The 16754-nt window shown below is 43.2% G+C and overlaps 1 protein-coding gene across 1 annotated transcript in view; it reads right to left on the bottom strand.

The window, feature by feature from the left end:
* TRPM8 (transient receptor potential cation channel subfamily M member 8) overlaps nt 1-16754 on the bottom strand; it is a 249858-nt gene that overhangs the window by 48549 nt on the left and 184555 nt on the right. Inside the window, exons 15-16 of the mRNA XM_029607928.1 lie at nt 16579-16691; nt 1745-1967 (exon numbers count right to left, since the gene is read on the bottom strand). Of these exons, the coding sequence (XP_029463788.1) occupies nt 1745-1967; nt 16579-16691 (336 nt within the window). The remainder of the gene's footprint in view (nt 1-1744; nt 1968-16578; nt 16692-16754) is intronic.

Below are 16754 nucleotides of genomic sequence, written 5' to 3'. Positions count from 1 at the left end.
CCCCCCCCCCCCAGCGCGTAAATCCACCTGGATTTACGCGCGTAGGCTTTGAAAATCTGCCCCTAAATGCATTACTCTGCATTTTTTAGCATTAAATCTTAGCTTCCAGACCTTAGACCATCCCTTGAGCTTCACTAGATCCCTCCTTATGTTTTCCACACCTTCCTGACTGTCCACCCTGTTACAGATTTTGGTATCATCAGCAAAAGACAAACATTTCCTGACAATCCTTCCGTTATGTTGCTCACAAAAATGTTGAAAAGAACCGGTCCAAGGAATGATCCCTGAGGCACACCACTGATAACAGCTCCCTCCTCAGAGAAAATTCCATTTACCACTGCCATTTGTCGCCTCCCACTCAGCCAGTTTCTAACCCAGTCACTCTAGGATCCATGCCAAGGCTATACAATTTATTTATTAGTCTTCTCTACGGAACCGTGTCAGAGGCCTTGCTGAAATCCAAGTACACTACGTCTAGTGCTCTCCCTTGATCAAACTCTCTGGTCACCCAATCAAAGAAATTGATCAAATTTGGCTGACAGGATTTACCTCTGGTAAAACCATGCTGTCTTGGATCTTGCAATTATTGGATTCCAAAAATTGTGCTATCCTCCCTTTTAGCAGCAATTTCATTAGTTTGCTCACCACAGAGGTCAGACTAACTGGCCTTTAGTTCCCAGCCTCCGATTACTTCCACTTTTATGAATAGGAATCATATCTACCCTTTTCCAGTCCTCTGGAACTACTCCAGATTCCAAAGGAGCATTAAAAAGATCAACTAGTGGAGCTGCCAGGACATCTGTAAGTTCCCTTAATACCCATGGATGTTTCCCATCCAGTCCCATCGCCTTATCTACTTTTAAGTTTAGTTAACTCGTCATGAACACATTGTTCTGAAAATTTATTGAGGTTTACCTCACTTCCAATCTTATTTGTGTTTGTTAATGTGGGCCTGATCCAGGCCCTTCTACAGTAAACACTGAACAGAAATATTTGTTAAGTGATTTTGCTTTTTCCTCATCAGCCTCTACATATGCCTACCCTTCACCTTTGAATCTCACAAAGCTACTTTCGCATTTCCTTCTACTATTAACATATCTAAAAAAAAATTCTTCCCCCCCCCCCCCCCCGTTTTACTGTATTTGCTATTTTTATTCTATTTGAATTTTTGCATTCCTAACTACTTTCCCAACTTCTCTTAATTTTTCCAGATATTGTTGCCTGTCTTCCTCTTTCTACAATCTCTTGTAGTTTATGAATTCTAACTTTTTCTCTTATACTTTTCAGCTACTTCTTTGGAAAACCATAATGACTTCTTTTTCCTCTTCCCTTTATTTACTTTCTTAACAAAAAGATTAGTTGCCGTTATGATATCTCCTTTTAGTTTTGCCCATTGCCCTTCTACTTCCCCTAGATTTTGCCATCCAGCTAAAGACTCCTTGAGGTACTCCCCCATTTTGACAAAGTTAGTTTTCCAGAAGTCTAGGATCTTCGCCTTAGAATGAACCTTCATATCTTGTGAACTAATATCCTGTGTGAAATTAAAAAAGAATTAAAATTATTTTTTTTTCATTGTGATTTCAATTTAATTGAGTTCAACAAATATTAACATTATCCAAGACTGGATTGTAAGAGATCAGCAGAATGGAACTCAGGTCTCTTGCTCAGCTATATAGAACACTTTCAAGAGTGCCCAGTCTTTAACATTTCCTGTCAAATAATAAGTGATGCCTTGGTCCCAGACCTGTCGGATTTCATCACACAGCAAGATGAAGACCAGGACGTAAAGTGTGATCTCCAGGCCCGTGGGTGCAATCTCGAAGTTCATCAGAAGTACATATGCAAAGAGCAGAAGAAACCCGATGTAGAAGATGACAGTCCAGGAGAAAACCACGAAAGGTGAGGTGAGGAAAGCAGTATAGTGTGAGAAGTGGGTTTTACCTTTGTTCCCTTCCGAGGGCTTCTTTCTAAACAGAATAGAAACAGGGATTGATAATGAAAATCACCATCTAATGCTAGGGACAGAAGAGGCTTATAACCCAGTGGGACCCCAAACTACTTCACAGTCATAACATAAAAATGTTTTCAAGATCATAACTGAAGGGGCAATTTTTAAAAGGATTCTCCACAGGTAAAAAGGTAGATGACCTCTTTAAAAATTGCCATGTGTCCTTTATGAGCAAAAGTATATGTGCTGATGACAGCATGCATTCTTTTCCCCATGGGGAAAAAAGGCATCACTGGAGATAGGGCCAGGGTTGGCTGACTGAGATATATGCATTAGGATTTTATTTTGAAATCTTGGTGCAGTATTTAGCTTCCATATATTGCACAGGCAAAGTATGTGGGATAAATGATCCCTACAGCAGCAGCTAGCCAGCATATTTTTTTTAAGGGAAACTACCTTTAAAAATTGGCTTCAGGTCTATGAGTGCTAAGTACCTGTGGGTCGGAAAGTACCGTGGAGCAACTAAAAATTACTCTCTCAAAGAACAGTGTCAGTGCAGACACTGTGCAAGTGAAATGACAGGTCACAAAGTCCATGTTCCAGTTAATCTGTCATGATATGTGCTTCAAATTCAAGTGCAGGGAATATATGCTTATTCTGCTTTATTTTGTTATTTTCTAATGATTTAGTTCCCACTTTTTATTGCTACCTTTAATGCCTTGTACCCCTACACCAAAATTTTGAATTGCTTCATTATTTTTCCCTACGAATGCATGTCCATGGGGCATTTGATGAGATGGGCTACACAGTCTGCTTCAAGTAATGAACTAAAATCTGACAATTATACATTGCTGTGTTTCAACTTATATTTTCTACATAACCTGCTTTAATCAACAAGTTTTTTTTTTAATTTAGATTTTTATATTCTGTTTTTCACACTTTTTTCAGCACTTCAAAGTGGATTACATTCAGGTACCGTAGGGATTTCCCTATCCCCAAAGGAGTTACATTTATCAAAGGGTTATCGCATGTGATACGCCCTTTTCACATGCGATAGCATGCAAATTAGGGGGAGGGAAGGAGTCAGGGCGGGGAGCGGGCAGAGTCGGCGGTGTCTTCGTTGCCGGCGATAACATTACCAACATTATCGTCGGCAGTAGCGCACCGAATAGCACCACCTTTCACGGTGGCGCTATTCGGTGCGAAAGCCGGCAGCTGGCACACCGTGGTGGTGCGAAGGCTGCGGGCTTTCGCAGTCCCGCCCCCCCTTTTCACTGGATTCATCATTCAGCGATGAATGATGAATCCAGCCCTAAGTTTGTACCTCAGGCAATGGAGGGTAAAGTGACTTGCCCAACGTCACAAGGAGCAACAGTGGATCCTGGTTCATAGCCTGCTGCTCTATCCATCAGGCTATTCCCCCACTCCAAAATTGGTAGTGATATAAATAACAAAACACACAAGAGGAAATAAATTACAGCTCTAAACTGAGGTAATCTAGATCTTTAATCTAGAGGTTGATCTAGCTTAAATGAGTTAGGCCTCACCTGCTTTTTGGGAATACAGATTACCCTTTAACATTTATGACTGATACCTTGCTCCCCTACTTAAGCTTCCTAGAACATAAGATGTTCTGTGTTGGATCAGACTAATGATTCATTACCCAACATTCTGTCACCAACAGTGGCCAATCTGGCTCATTAGGAAATACCCAGCATTTTTCAAGGAGTAGATCCATTCCTTGTGGCTTACTTTCCCAAGTCTACCTAATATTTGTTTATGGACTTTTCCTCTAGGAATCTGTAGAAAGCCCTTTTAAACCCAACTATAACAGTTGCTTTGACCACATTATCTAGTGACAAATTCCACAGCTTGATTGTGTATTGAGTGAAATAAATACTTTCTCTGATTTATTTTAAATCTGTTATATTTTTTGAGATGGGATGACCAGAATGGCACACAACAATATTGATGATGTGGCCGCAGCATGGATTGATACAGAGGCATTATGATATTCTCAGCATTATTGTCCATTCCTTTCATAATAATTTCTAATATTCTATTTAAATTTTTGACCACTGCTGCACACTGAGGTGAGAATGTCAACGTATCATTCACAATAACTGCATGATTTTTTCCTGGTTGGCAACTTGTAATATGGAATCCAGCATTGTGTACTTATAGTTAGGGCGATTTTTCCATATATATGTCCCTTTGCCATTTAGATGCCCAACTCCCCAGACTGGCAAGGTCCTTCTGCAATTCCATACAGTACATTCATTTTAACAATGAATAATTTTAGGTCATCTGCAAATTTGACCACTTCTCATGTAACTCCCTTTTCCAGATCATTTATATGTTAAACAGCACTGCTACTCATAAGAATATAACAACGTAAGAAGTAGGAATATGCAGCCAGAAAATATTCATTTTGTTTTGCTTTGTTCTATTTTTATTATTCGATTTGTTTTATTTTTCAGTTTGTTTTTGTTTTAGTGCACACTAAATTGAGTTAGTGTCCACTAATTCGATTTAGAACGCACTAAAACAAAAACCAAAAAATCTAATGCAGAGCCCTAATAAGAAGTCAACCAAGGACCATCAAGCCCAGCATCCTATCTGACAGTGGTCCATCGCAAAAAGTCGATCCAATTTCTTGTTACCAACTCTGAGCAACAAGTACTGGGTTAATTTTCTTCCAGGAATTTGTCCAAATCCTTTTTAAACCCTGCTATTACTGTGACCAGAGAGCAACACATTCTACAGATCAATTATGTGTTAACTAGAAAAACCTAATTCTCCAATTTGTTTTATATCAACCATCTGTTGGTTTAAAGCAGTGACCCCTCATCCTAGTATTAATTGAAAGAGTAATTAATTATTCCCTTTTTATCCATTCTACCCACTCATCTATATAAATAAAAATGTTAAATAGTTTGTACAAAATCGCTAATCTCAGAAACCACTGCACCGATTGCTTTCAAATTTGGACACAACCTTCCTTTCGCATACGGGAAGGTTCTTCTGTACTTACATTACAGATATGTCACACCTGTGACAGGTAAAAAAGGTTCAAACATTTTTTCCTGAAAACAGCGACATCTGCTGGACGTAAGCGCCATCTGTTACACCTTACACAAACACATGCTACACTAATCCTTTCGCCATTCCAGGTCCACGTTTCCCTTCCTTTTTCACACATTCGCCCACTTTTTTCACCACAACAGTGGGGGGGGAAATGTATGGCCGTCTTATACAGCAAAGATAACAATTTCCTTTACAGCTAAGAAACACCCACCACCCTCCTCACACATGCCAAATTTATTTTACTTCCCACACCCTCTGAACACACACAAAACCTGACAAAAGTCCTGGCTGCTCCAGCGGGGGGCCAGGAGCGGTCCGGTACACATCTCCTGCACTACGGCCGTCGGCTGCCAGCAATCAAAATGGCGCCGATGGCCCTTTCCCTTACTATGCCACTCGGGGACACCAATGGCAGCAGTAGCCCATGTGACATAGTAAGGGCGAAGGCCTGTCGGCGCCATTTTCAGGACTGGCAGCCAGCGGCCCTTTGCCCTTACTATGTCACAGGAACTACCGCTGCCATTGCTGGACCCAAGTGACATAGTAAGGGCAAAGGGCCATCGGAGCCATTTTCATTGCTGGCAGCCATCGGCACAATGCCAATACATCGCTCCTGGACCGCTCCTGAACGCCCGCTCCACCGACAGAGCTTTGTATCAGGTCTCGGGGGGTCTGGAGGGTGGGGGGTTGTACTGATTTAATTGCAAACATCTTGGGGAGGGGTCACGATGGGGGGGATGTTTCATTCATTCGGCAACTGTTGGGGATGGCAGGAGGGTGGGTAACTTCATTTCGCTGGGCTGGGGGGGGGCAGGAGGGTGTGGGGTGGTTATTTACAGAGAACGGTTGTGATGGGGGTTTTTTGGGGGGAGGGGGGGTTCACACACAAACCAAAAGACAAAAGTTGCACGATCTGGGGAAGGCTCCGAAATAGCCCTCCCCAGACCGCAAAACAAAATGGGGAGTAAAAAATTGGTTAGCCACTCCCCTATTTTACTACATAACACGCACAGACACCCAGGGACAAACCACATTTAGCACCAACTATTTTCATTTTTTTTCTTTTCACACTCTGCATCCTAGGTGCGTCTTATGGTCTGGGGCGTCTTAGCTAGGAAAAAATACATTACTTTCATTTGCATTTCACTCTTTCTTGGGACATTGCGGTCCCATTCACCTCGGTCATTTAACAGACCGTTCAGCCATCTGTTTTACTTCAGCCAAATAATGCCTCGCCGAAGATCAAACTTTATGAAGCAGTTAATTATCCCACAGAATTTTTGAATTCACTCGATCTCCCAGGCATGCCACCTCACAAACTACAATTGAAAATCGGCGTACCAATTATCATGTTACGAAATATCAACCAGCCAATGCTTTGCAACGGCACACAACTTGCTGTCAAAAATTTGATGAGCAATGTCATAGAAGCAACAATCTTGACAGGACCTTTCAAAGGTGAAGATGTCCTCATTCCTCGCATCCCCATCATTCCAACAGATCTGCCATTTCAATTTAAGAGATTGCAATTCCCAATTCGATTGGCGTTTGCAATAACCATCAACAAAGCTCAAGGACAATCTTTACAACTCTGCGGTTTAGATCTAGAAACCGATTGCTTCTCACATGGACAATTATATGTTGCGTGTTCAAGAGTTGGCAAACCTGACAATATCTATATCTGCACAAACAATGGAACAACTAAAAATATTGTATACCCACAAGCATTACGAAATTAAACATATTACAGCCATGCACTCTCTCTTTTCTTTCTTTTCCACTTAACCAGGCTCTGCCACAGCAACGCGTGGCCGGGTACAGCTAGTGATTTTATAAACCTCTGTCATATCTACTCTCAATTTTCTAATCTCCAAGCTGAAGAGCCCTAACCTGTTTAACCTTTCTTCATAAAGCAGCTCATCCATTCCCTTCATCATTTTTGTTCTTCTCTGTACCTTTTCTAATTCTGCTAGATCTTTCTTTGAAATGAGGCAACTAGAGCTGCACTCAAAGTGTAGTCATACCATATATCTATACAGAAGCATTAAAATGTTTGCTGTTTTATTCTTCATTCCTTTCTAAATAATTCTAAGCATTTTGTTTGATTTTTTTGACCATTGTTACATACTCTCAAAGCTTATTTTTTCCATGAAAAATGTTTCTCTTAGAAATGCATCTCCTCTACCACTATTTATAACTAACTTTAACCTAATTTATTATCTAATATTATTACTATGCTGTTAATTTTTATATAAAATTTGTTATATCTTTATAACTATCCAATTTATTATATTAGTTAATCTCAGTTTCATGTAAAGCCTCATTACGCTTCTCTAATGTTCCATGTAAACCAATATGTTCCCAACGAATGTCTGTCTATAAAAAAAAAAAAAAAGTCAAATAAATAAATAAACAAACACTGAGCTGAGGATTTCAACGTACTGTCTATAATGACTCCAAGACCTCCTTCCTGAGTGTTTACTCCTAATGTGGAACCCAACATTGTATATTTAAAATTGGAGTTATTTTTCCCTATGTGTATCACTTTGCACCTATTCACACTGGGGCGGATTTTCAGAGCCCTGCTCGCCTAAATCCGCCTAAATCCGGGCGGATTTAGGCGAGCAGGGCCCTGCGCGCCGGTGCGCCTATGTTCAATAGGCCTACCGGCGCGTGCAGACCCCGGGACTCGCGTAAGTCCCGGGGTTTGGCGAGGGGGGCGTGTCGGGGGCGTGTCGGGGGCGGGCTCGGTCGGCGCTGCGTTTTGGGGGCGTGTCGGCAGCATTTTGGGGGCGGGCCCGGGGGCATGGTTACGGCCCGGGGCGGTCCAGGGGCATGGCAGCGCCCTCCGTACCCGCCCCCAGGTTGCGTCCCGGCGCGCTAGCGGCCCGCTGGCGCGCGGGGATTTACGTCTCCCTCCGGGAGGCGTAAATCCCCCGACAAAGGTAAGGGGGGGTTTTAGACAGGGCCGGGCGGGTGGGTTAGGTAGGGGAAGGGAGGGAAAGGTGAGGGGAGGGCAAAAGAAAGTTCCCTCCGAGGCCACTCCGATTTCGGAGCGGCCTCAGAGGGAACGGGGGTAGGCTGCGCGGCTCGGTGCGCGCCGGCTATACAGAATCGATAGCCTTGCGCGCGCTGATCCAGGATTTTAGCGGATACGCGTGGCTACGCGCATATCTACTAAAATCCCGCGTACTTTTGCTTGCGCCTGATGCGCCAGCAAAAGTACGCCAATTCGCGCGGTTTGAAAATCTACCCCATTAAATGTAATCTTCCATTTCGACACCCCAGTTCTCCTGTCCGACAAGGTCTTTCTGCAGTTCTTCACAGTCTACCTGTATTTTAACTATTTTGAATATTCTTGTGTCATCTGCAAGTCTGATCTCTTCATGTCTTGGATGTGAGCCCTTGGGCTATGGCATGGTTGATATACAGCCTAGCAGGTGAACCTACTAGGCCCACATGACAGCAGGTGGACTCGCTCTTACTAGGACTGGTTCTATGGTAGAGATGTGAAGGGCAAAAATTTAGTTTTGTTTTTCAGTTCGATTTTGAGTGTTTTTTTACCAACAAATTTTGGTTTATGGAATGTTTGATTTGTTTCATTTGTGTGAAAAAACCAAATAAAACATAAAAACAAAACAAAACACAAAATGGACAAAAAATGAAAACGGGGACTCCAGGGGCCTCCCATTCACCCCTCCCACCTACCCAGAAAATTTGGGACCAGGAAACCCCCCCCAGCCCCCACTTATCCAGGAGAAGATGATACACCCGGTAGTCTTGGGTCTTCCCTGGTTCCAGAAACACTCCCCTCGCATTGACTGGCAGATACTGCAAATAGCCTCCTGGGGTCCTCAGTGCCATTCATCCTGCCTCCAAGAGGTGTCTCGCCCTGGTTTTCTCGTGGCTACCACCCCCACTTACCTTGCCTCCGCAGTACACTGATTTTGCAGATGTTTTCTCCAAGGAGAGGGCCAAAACACTCCCTGAACATCGCCTCTTTGACTATGCGATTGACCTCCTTCCAGGTACCATGCCCCCTCGAGGGTGAGTATACCCTCTATCACTACCAGAGACCCAAGCTATGTCCAGATATGTTCAGGAGAACCTTGACAGGGGCTTCATCAGACCGTCCACATTCCCAGCATGAGCTGGCTTCTTCCGTTGTGGCCCTGTATCGATTACCACGGACTGAACACCATCACCAGGAGAGTCCGGTACCCCACTGCCACTCATTCCCAAACTCTTGGACCGTCTACAGGGGGCCAATCTTTTCACAAAGTTTGACCTCTGAGGGGCCTACAACCTTGTGCGCATAAAGCCAGGCGATGAATGGAAGACCACCTTTAATACAAGAGATGGCCACTATGAGTACTTAGTGATGCCCTTTGGCCTTTGTAATGGACCAGCGGTGTTCCAACACCTTATAAATGAGATCTTCCAGGACATGCTCCACTCCTGCGTCATTGTATATCTTGATGACGTACTGTTATTCTCCAAGGATCTCGCTTCCCATCGTAAGGAGGTCAAACGGGTACTTCAAAGTTTACGGGACCACAAGTTGTTTGCCAAACTAGAAAAATGCCTGTTCGAATAGGAGGCGCATCCCATTTCGGCTTCATTGTCTCATCCACAGGATTTCACATAGACCCGGAAAAGGTTTCTAGCATCCAGAATTGGCCCCAACCTACACGGCTCCGGGCCCTCCAGTGTTTTCTCAGGTTTGCCAACTTCTACAGGCATTTCATCCCACAATACTCCTGGCTGGTGGCACCCCTTACTGCCCTCACCAAGAAGGAAGACAACACCAAACAATGGCCACTCGAGGTGATAACCGCCTTCAAGGACCTGAAGTGTGCCTTCCTCCAAGAAACCTGCCTGCAGCACCTGGTCCCCACACATCCATTTGTGGTGGAGGTAGATGTCTCCAATACATCGGTTGGGGGGGCAGTTCTGAGCCAACATTCTCAGAAAGGAGCCCTGCTGCCCTGTTCTTACTTCTCTCGGAAGTTCACGTCTGCTGAGAAGAATTACAGCATTGGAGACAAGAAACTCCTGACCATCAAGATGGCACTCGAGCAGTGGCTCAATAGGGCTCAGCACTCCATTACAATCTTTATAGACCATAAGAATTTTGAATATCTCAGCCATGCCCAATGACTAAATCCCCGCCAAGCGCGTTGGTCGCTATTTTTCAGCAGATTCGGCTTTTCCCCTTCGCGACTGATAGGCCTCCAAGAATACTCGGGCTGACTCTCTCTCTCTAGAGCCTTTGAGACAGAAGATTCTCTATCTGTATCCCAATACCTCATTGACCCAACGAAGGTGGTTCTTACTGCCACCCAGACTGCTCCGCCAGTAAAGACAGTGGTACCTCTTCGACTCCGACAGAAGGTCCTGACGAGCCCATGATTTTTTCGCAGCTGGACACCTGGAAAACTCCACACACTTGAGTTACTGCAACACTATTACTGGTGGTCCCAAGTAGAGGGGGATGTCAAGGCCTACTTCCTGCCCAACTTGCGCCTGACAGCAACCCCTTGCTGGATGACCATGGAGTCTACTCCAACCGCTACCCATTCCCAAGGAGCCATGGACCCATCTCTCCACGGACTTTATGGTGGACCTGCCACCCTCCAATGGTCATCACATTATTTGGGTGGTCGTAGATAGATTTTCAAAGATGGCCCATCTCGCCACCCTTCCCAAGCTACCCTTATCCCCGGAGCTGGCTCACCTATTCACCCAAAACACAACGAAGGAGCAGAAAGCTGCACTCCAAATATTCAACATCCAAGGAGATACAGACAAATAAGTCAGTCCAAAGATTCAAGATTAATCATATAAGAGATATTTTTAATTTTTCATAGCGGCAACTCCATTGCTTAAAGCGGCACAAAGGGGACCCTCTGTGAGATTTTTACCACTTTAAGTAATGGAGTTGCCGCTATGAAAAATTAAAAATATCTCTTATATGATTAATCTTGAATCTTGGGACTGACTCATTGTCTGCATCTCCTTGGATGTCACCTATTCACCCAACATATTTTCTGCCTACATGGACTCCCCCGGCACATCGCTTTGGACCATGGGGTGCAGTTCACTGCTAACATTTGGCGCTCCTTGTGCAAGAAATTTGGGATCCTGCTTGACTTTTCCACTGCGTACCACCCACAGGGCAACGGTTAAGCCGAGCGCACCAACCGGGCCCTAAAAACCTTCCTACACACCTTTGTGAACAGCAGACAGGACAACTAGTCCTCTCTACTCCTTTGGGCCAAGTTTTCATACAACTCGCACATCCATTCTGCGACCGGCTCTTCACCTTTCTTGGTGGTTTATGGTAGGCAACCAGCTCCGCCATTTCCCATGACCCTTTCATTGCCATTGCCTGCAGTGCAGCTCACTGCTCAGCAATTGCACATCCTTTGGACCCACACACAGGACAGCCAAAGAAGCAGAAAAGATGGCCAAAAAGCACCAGCGGCCAGCACCTCTCTTCAAACCTGGAGACCGGGTATGGCTTAGCACCTGCCACATTCGGCTGTGAGTACCCTTGATGAGACTGGCCCCCCAGCACATCGGTCCCTTCTCCATCACAGAACAAATCAGTCCCGTCACCTACCGCTTGAGGCTGCCATCCTGTTTAAAAATACACAACACATTCCATGTCTCACTCCTTAAGCCCCTGGTGTCCTCCTGGCCACGCTGGGAGATCCCGAAACCCTAGGACCTGTCAGCTGAAGAAGAAATCTATCAGATAAAAGAAATACTGGACGTATGACATCATTACAGGAGATGAGAGTACCTAATTCCTTGGGAGGGGTTCAGGCCTGTTGAAAACACTTGGGAGCTCGCCTCCAACATACTCGATAAGACTCTTCTTTGTCAGTTTCTCACCTTGCATCCTGAGATGCCTGGTCCTTCTAAGAGGGAGTGTAAATGGGGGATACTGTTTGGAACCCCAGCCATGCTGTCCCTCAACTGAGTCCCCTCATCTGCGCCAGCCGGAGGCCCGGCTCTGCCGCCGCTACTCCTGGCTGCCAACTCTGTTCGCGGCCTGCTCTTGCGGCATCCCAAACGCCGCCAACTCCAGCTCCTCGTGGTCTCCTCTCTAGGCATGCGAGCACACTGAGATACGGAATTTAAAGGGGCAGTGGTGGGAAAGTTTCCCGTGGCCCGGGCTGATGACGTCAGGCTAGGCGGGTATTTAAACCCTGCCTCTCTGCTTCCAATTTGCCTCAGCAATGGGTCCTGCTCTCCTGAGAGTGTGAGTTGTCTGCATTCCTGATCCCTGCTTTCCTGACTCTGCCTTGCCTTGTTCCTGATCCCTGGTTCTAGTGTTCCTGTTCCTTGCTCCTCGTCCCTTGGATTGCTTTCTTGGTTCTGACTCCTTGCCTGGTACTTGACTCTGCTTGATCTCTGCCTGCCCTGACTCCTTGCCTGGTACTTGACTCTGCTTGATCGCCGCCGGACTCTACACCTGGACTACTCCGATGCTGCCTCTATCCTTGCCTACTGGTTCCACGCCTGGGAAGACCCGCACCTAACTCCTGCCGGCCCCGGTACCCAAGGGCTCAACCTGTGGGAAATGAGGGCTGGTATAGATGATGGTCCTGTTGGGTCTTCTCTCCCAGAACCGCCGCCCCACAATGAAGACTGCCAGGGGCCACCCCCTGGGGATAGCAACAACCTCGTCTCGGCTCAAGGGTCCACTTTCCCAACAACAATGAGTTATAAAGTCTGTGAAATACATTGCTTGACAAGGCTGGTAAATTCTTAACTCTGACCATTTCTGCTACACGATCAAGGAAAATCAAGAATCAGGTTGGACATTAAAGAAGGGTTTTTGCAAATTGTTTTTATTCAAAGAAAAATTAAAACATCAAAAAACATCAAAGAAAAATAAAAAAATAAAAATTATATTTTTGAAATAAAGAAGTTTTTTAATAAAAACATAATGTTTCAATAAACATTAATTTAGGAGGTGGAAGATTTTGGATTGATGATTATATGAGCCAGTATGCTCTAAAAGGTTAGTTTTAAAAGCCTGATATGTGCCAAAACTGGGAGCTATGCGAATATGTAGTGCTGGCGTGTGCTGAGCAGATTTTAAAAGCCACCCGAATACGCGTGCACATGGGGGTTCCTGGATTTCAACTTCAAATTAATGCATAAATATGTAAGTGCATATGTGCATGCCTGGGTCCCCAGCCATGTAACTTTTCTTCTGCTATGGAGAATATGTAAGTAATAAAATAAAGACAAATAGATAAATCGGTGGGGTTTTAAGAGTCAGGGCTAACAGGGGAGAAAGGAGGCTTTTAAACTAGGGGAGTTTGGAAGTCCTATCCCTTGCCTGTGCAAACTGGGAAAACTGGTAATGGCGTTGGTGCATGTTTATTAAAATCTCCCCACTTCTGTGGTAGAAGCGACATTTGTGCACATAGGTGTGCTTCCACTTAAAATTGTGTGCACATATGTGAGAGTTCAGGCTATTTTATAATACGAGTGCATACATGCACATATGTTATAAAATGGCCATATCCGAGGTGCAGGCTGACAAACATGCGTGCACCTGCTTAAAAATGACTGTCTAATGGGGCCGCGCATGCACCCATAAACACGCTATTTTATAAAGTATATGTGTAGGTTTAAAATACTCTTCATGTGCGTATGCACCCTTTACACACACATCTTATGTGCAGAGAGAGAGAGAGCCTATTTATAAGACTCATCCTGACACTCAATATATGGACCATTGTAAGGGGGGCACTTTGATTCGGGGTGAGTTTTCAGGAAATGGGTTGGGGTTTGGGGGGTGGTGTTACAGAAATATTCAAGGGGTATTCATTGTAAAATTGACATCATTAAAGAATTTTAGTCCTTATAAGCGATGAAAAGGAGTTGATTTGTACAATGCAGCTAACAGAAACTGCAGTGTACAAATCAACTCCTCGTTAGAATTGTCATTGCTTAAAGGGTCTAAAATTCTTTAATGATGTCAATTTTACAATGAATACCTCTGAATATTTCTGTAACAACCCCCCCCCCCCCAAACTCCAACCCATGTTATATGCAGACGATAAATAATTTTTCTTCCCAATTACAGCATTATTGTCATCCATTGTTAAATTCCTTCTGAGTCAGTCCACTGTTAAACAATGGCTTTTTCATAATCAATTGCTCCTTAATGTGTGCAAAACAGAGATAATCATCTTGACAAGATTTTCTTTCAGATATTACCTAACAGCCATTGAATTGATGGCCATCAAATTTCAATTAAATCTGTGGTATGAAATCTAGGTATTCTGATGGACACCAACCTTTCAATGCAACCTCATCTCAAATAATTGGTTATGACATCTTATATGAAGTTGCACCTTCTTCGGCGACTTAAATCTTCCCTAGATCCAACTGATTTTCAAACTACACTTCAAGCTTTATTGTTTCCTGCAATAGAATATTGTAACTCCTTGTTTTGGGGTCTCCCTTCGTGCACCTTAAGAACTTTACAGATTGTGCAAAACAGTGTAGCACAGCTTTTAACTGGAACATCAATTTGTGACAGTATTACTCCAGGGCTAGCTGGTTACCATATACTGGTGCATGAAATATATTTGTGATTCACAAATTAATCTATGAGATTAATCCAATTTGGCTAAATTTGATCCTTAGCCATCCAAAGCACTAAGGTCAGCTAAAAGAGGATTGTTAGAAGTCCCATCACCAAAGCTTGCTTATCTGGTAGAGTATGAGATAATGTGTCTTCTTCATAGTTGGCCCTATAGCATGGAATACTCTTCCAGAAACTCTGAGGTTGACATTCAAAAGCCATTTAGACAGATAACTGAAACGTTATCCATCTAAATGGCTAGCCGTCTATATTCAAAGCTGTATGCGGTTAAATTCTAGACACATAAGTCGGAGGCATTCCAGGGATGGGTGGGAGGTGTTTCCAGATGGAGCAGATTTAGCCGCATAAGTTATGCATCTAACTCTGGTTGCGCTGTAGGGGGTGCCTGAAAGTTGGTTGGATATATTTATCCAGCTAACTTTAAGATAGGCAGAGATATTCAGCAGCACGACCACACTGCTGAATATCCCCATTAAGTTAGCTGGATAGCGATATCTGGCTAAATTAACTAGCTGCTCTGCAGCTGAATATCGACCTCATTATGTTTTGTCTTCTGCAGAAGAACATAAGATATGCCAAACTGGCTCAGACCTAGGGTCCATTAAGCCTAGTATCCTGTTTCTAACAGTTGCTAATCCAAGTCACAAATACCTGGCTAGCACCCAGGCATTAAATAGATCCCAAGCCACTAATGCTGGTAACAAGCAGTGGTTATTCTTTATTGATTAGCAGCAGTTTATGGACTTCTCCTCCAGGAACTTATCCAAACCTTTTTTAAATCCAGCTACACTAACTGCCTTAATCACATCCTCTGGCAATGAATCCCAGAACTTAATTGTGCGTTGAGTGACACAGATCAGTTTAAAAAGATGTTAAAATCTTATTGTTCTTTGAAGCATTTTATTTCTAGGGATTAGTACTCTTTTAATTAATTAATACTGTATTGTTAGCAGGAAGTTCACGTCATTCATGTATTTATGTAAATGTTTTGCTTGTCACTTGTATTAGTGATTTTTATTTTATGTATTTTTTATTGCTTCAGTTTGTATTTGGAGATAGCGAGTAACAAATCAATCAACTAAAAGTCTCTTCAGATTTGAGAAGAGTCCTATGTGGTTGGAAAAGCTCATGTAAATCATCATCTTTGGATAATTCATAGATGGGTGCTTATGCTTATGTTTGTTTTTGTGTTTGTGATTCCATATGGCATTTTTCAAATTTCTTATAATCCAACAAAATATAACAACTTGCAAGAATCCAATTTTCTTTCTTTCTTTCTTTTTTTTTTTTTTTTTCAATACTAGCTTTAAAATATAAGGGCCTGATTTTAAAAGGCATTTACATGCTTAAAACTGTGTTTTACATGTGTAAATGCACTGGGGTAATTTTCAAAAGGAGTTATGCGTGCAAATGTAACAAACTATCATAGCATTTTTCAAAAGCCATTTACTCAAGTAAAGTACACTTACTCGAATAAACTCTGTGGACAATTCAATGGCATAGATTGTAGCAATTTTCAAAAGCCCACTTATTCGAGTAAATGCATTTTAAAATCAGGCCCACTTTACCCATGTAAGTGGGCTTTTGAAAATTGCTACAATCTATGCCATTGATCTTCATATTTAAGTGCACTTTACGCATGTACATTGCTTTTTAAAATTACTACAATAGTATGTTACATTTACACGTGTAACTCCTTTTAAAATTACCTATGAGTGTAGGAGGGTGGATAGATGACTTTGTTTTGACAGCACTCAAAAGACTTCAGTCTATCACTGCATAGCATGAGCTCTTGACTTTGTTGAGTCTTTTGTGTGATACCCAATGTAAACAAAAGGAGCGTTGGGTCAGTCCATCTTTGCTATTCTAATTTGCTGTTGTAATGGGTCCATGGTTTATTATTTACCTGAAGGAAATGAAGCCACAACTGATTAAGGGAATGAACAGCAAGCAAAGGATTATCTTCCAGTTTTTCGTGTCCCTGGAAATCTCCCCATACCACTGCTTAGACAGGAAATTCTGTGTGGAATAAATAAAACAATTGCCACACTTCAGTCTTCCAAATGCTGATTCATTTGGCTC

The sequence above is a fragment of the Rhinatrema bivittatum genome, chromosome 6 (assembly GCF_901001135.1).
Source record: "Rhinatrema bivittatum chromosome 6, aRhiBiv1.1, whole genome shotgun sequence".
NCBI classification, from domain to species: domain Eukaryota; kingdom Metazoa; phylum Chordata; class Amphibia; order Gymnophiona; family Rhinatrematidae; genus Rhinatrema; species Rhinatrema bivittatum.
The sequence above is the reverse complement of the archived record's forward strand: the minus strand, read 5'-3'. Positions and strand labels throughout refer to the sequence as shown.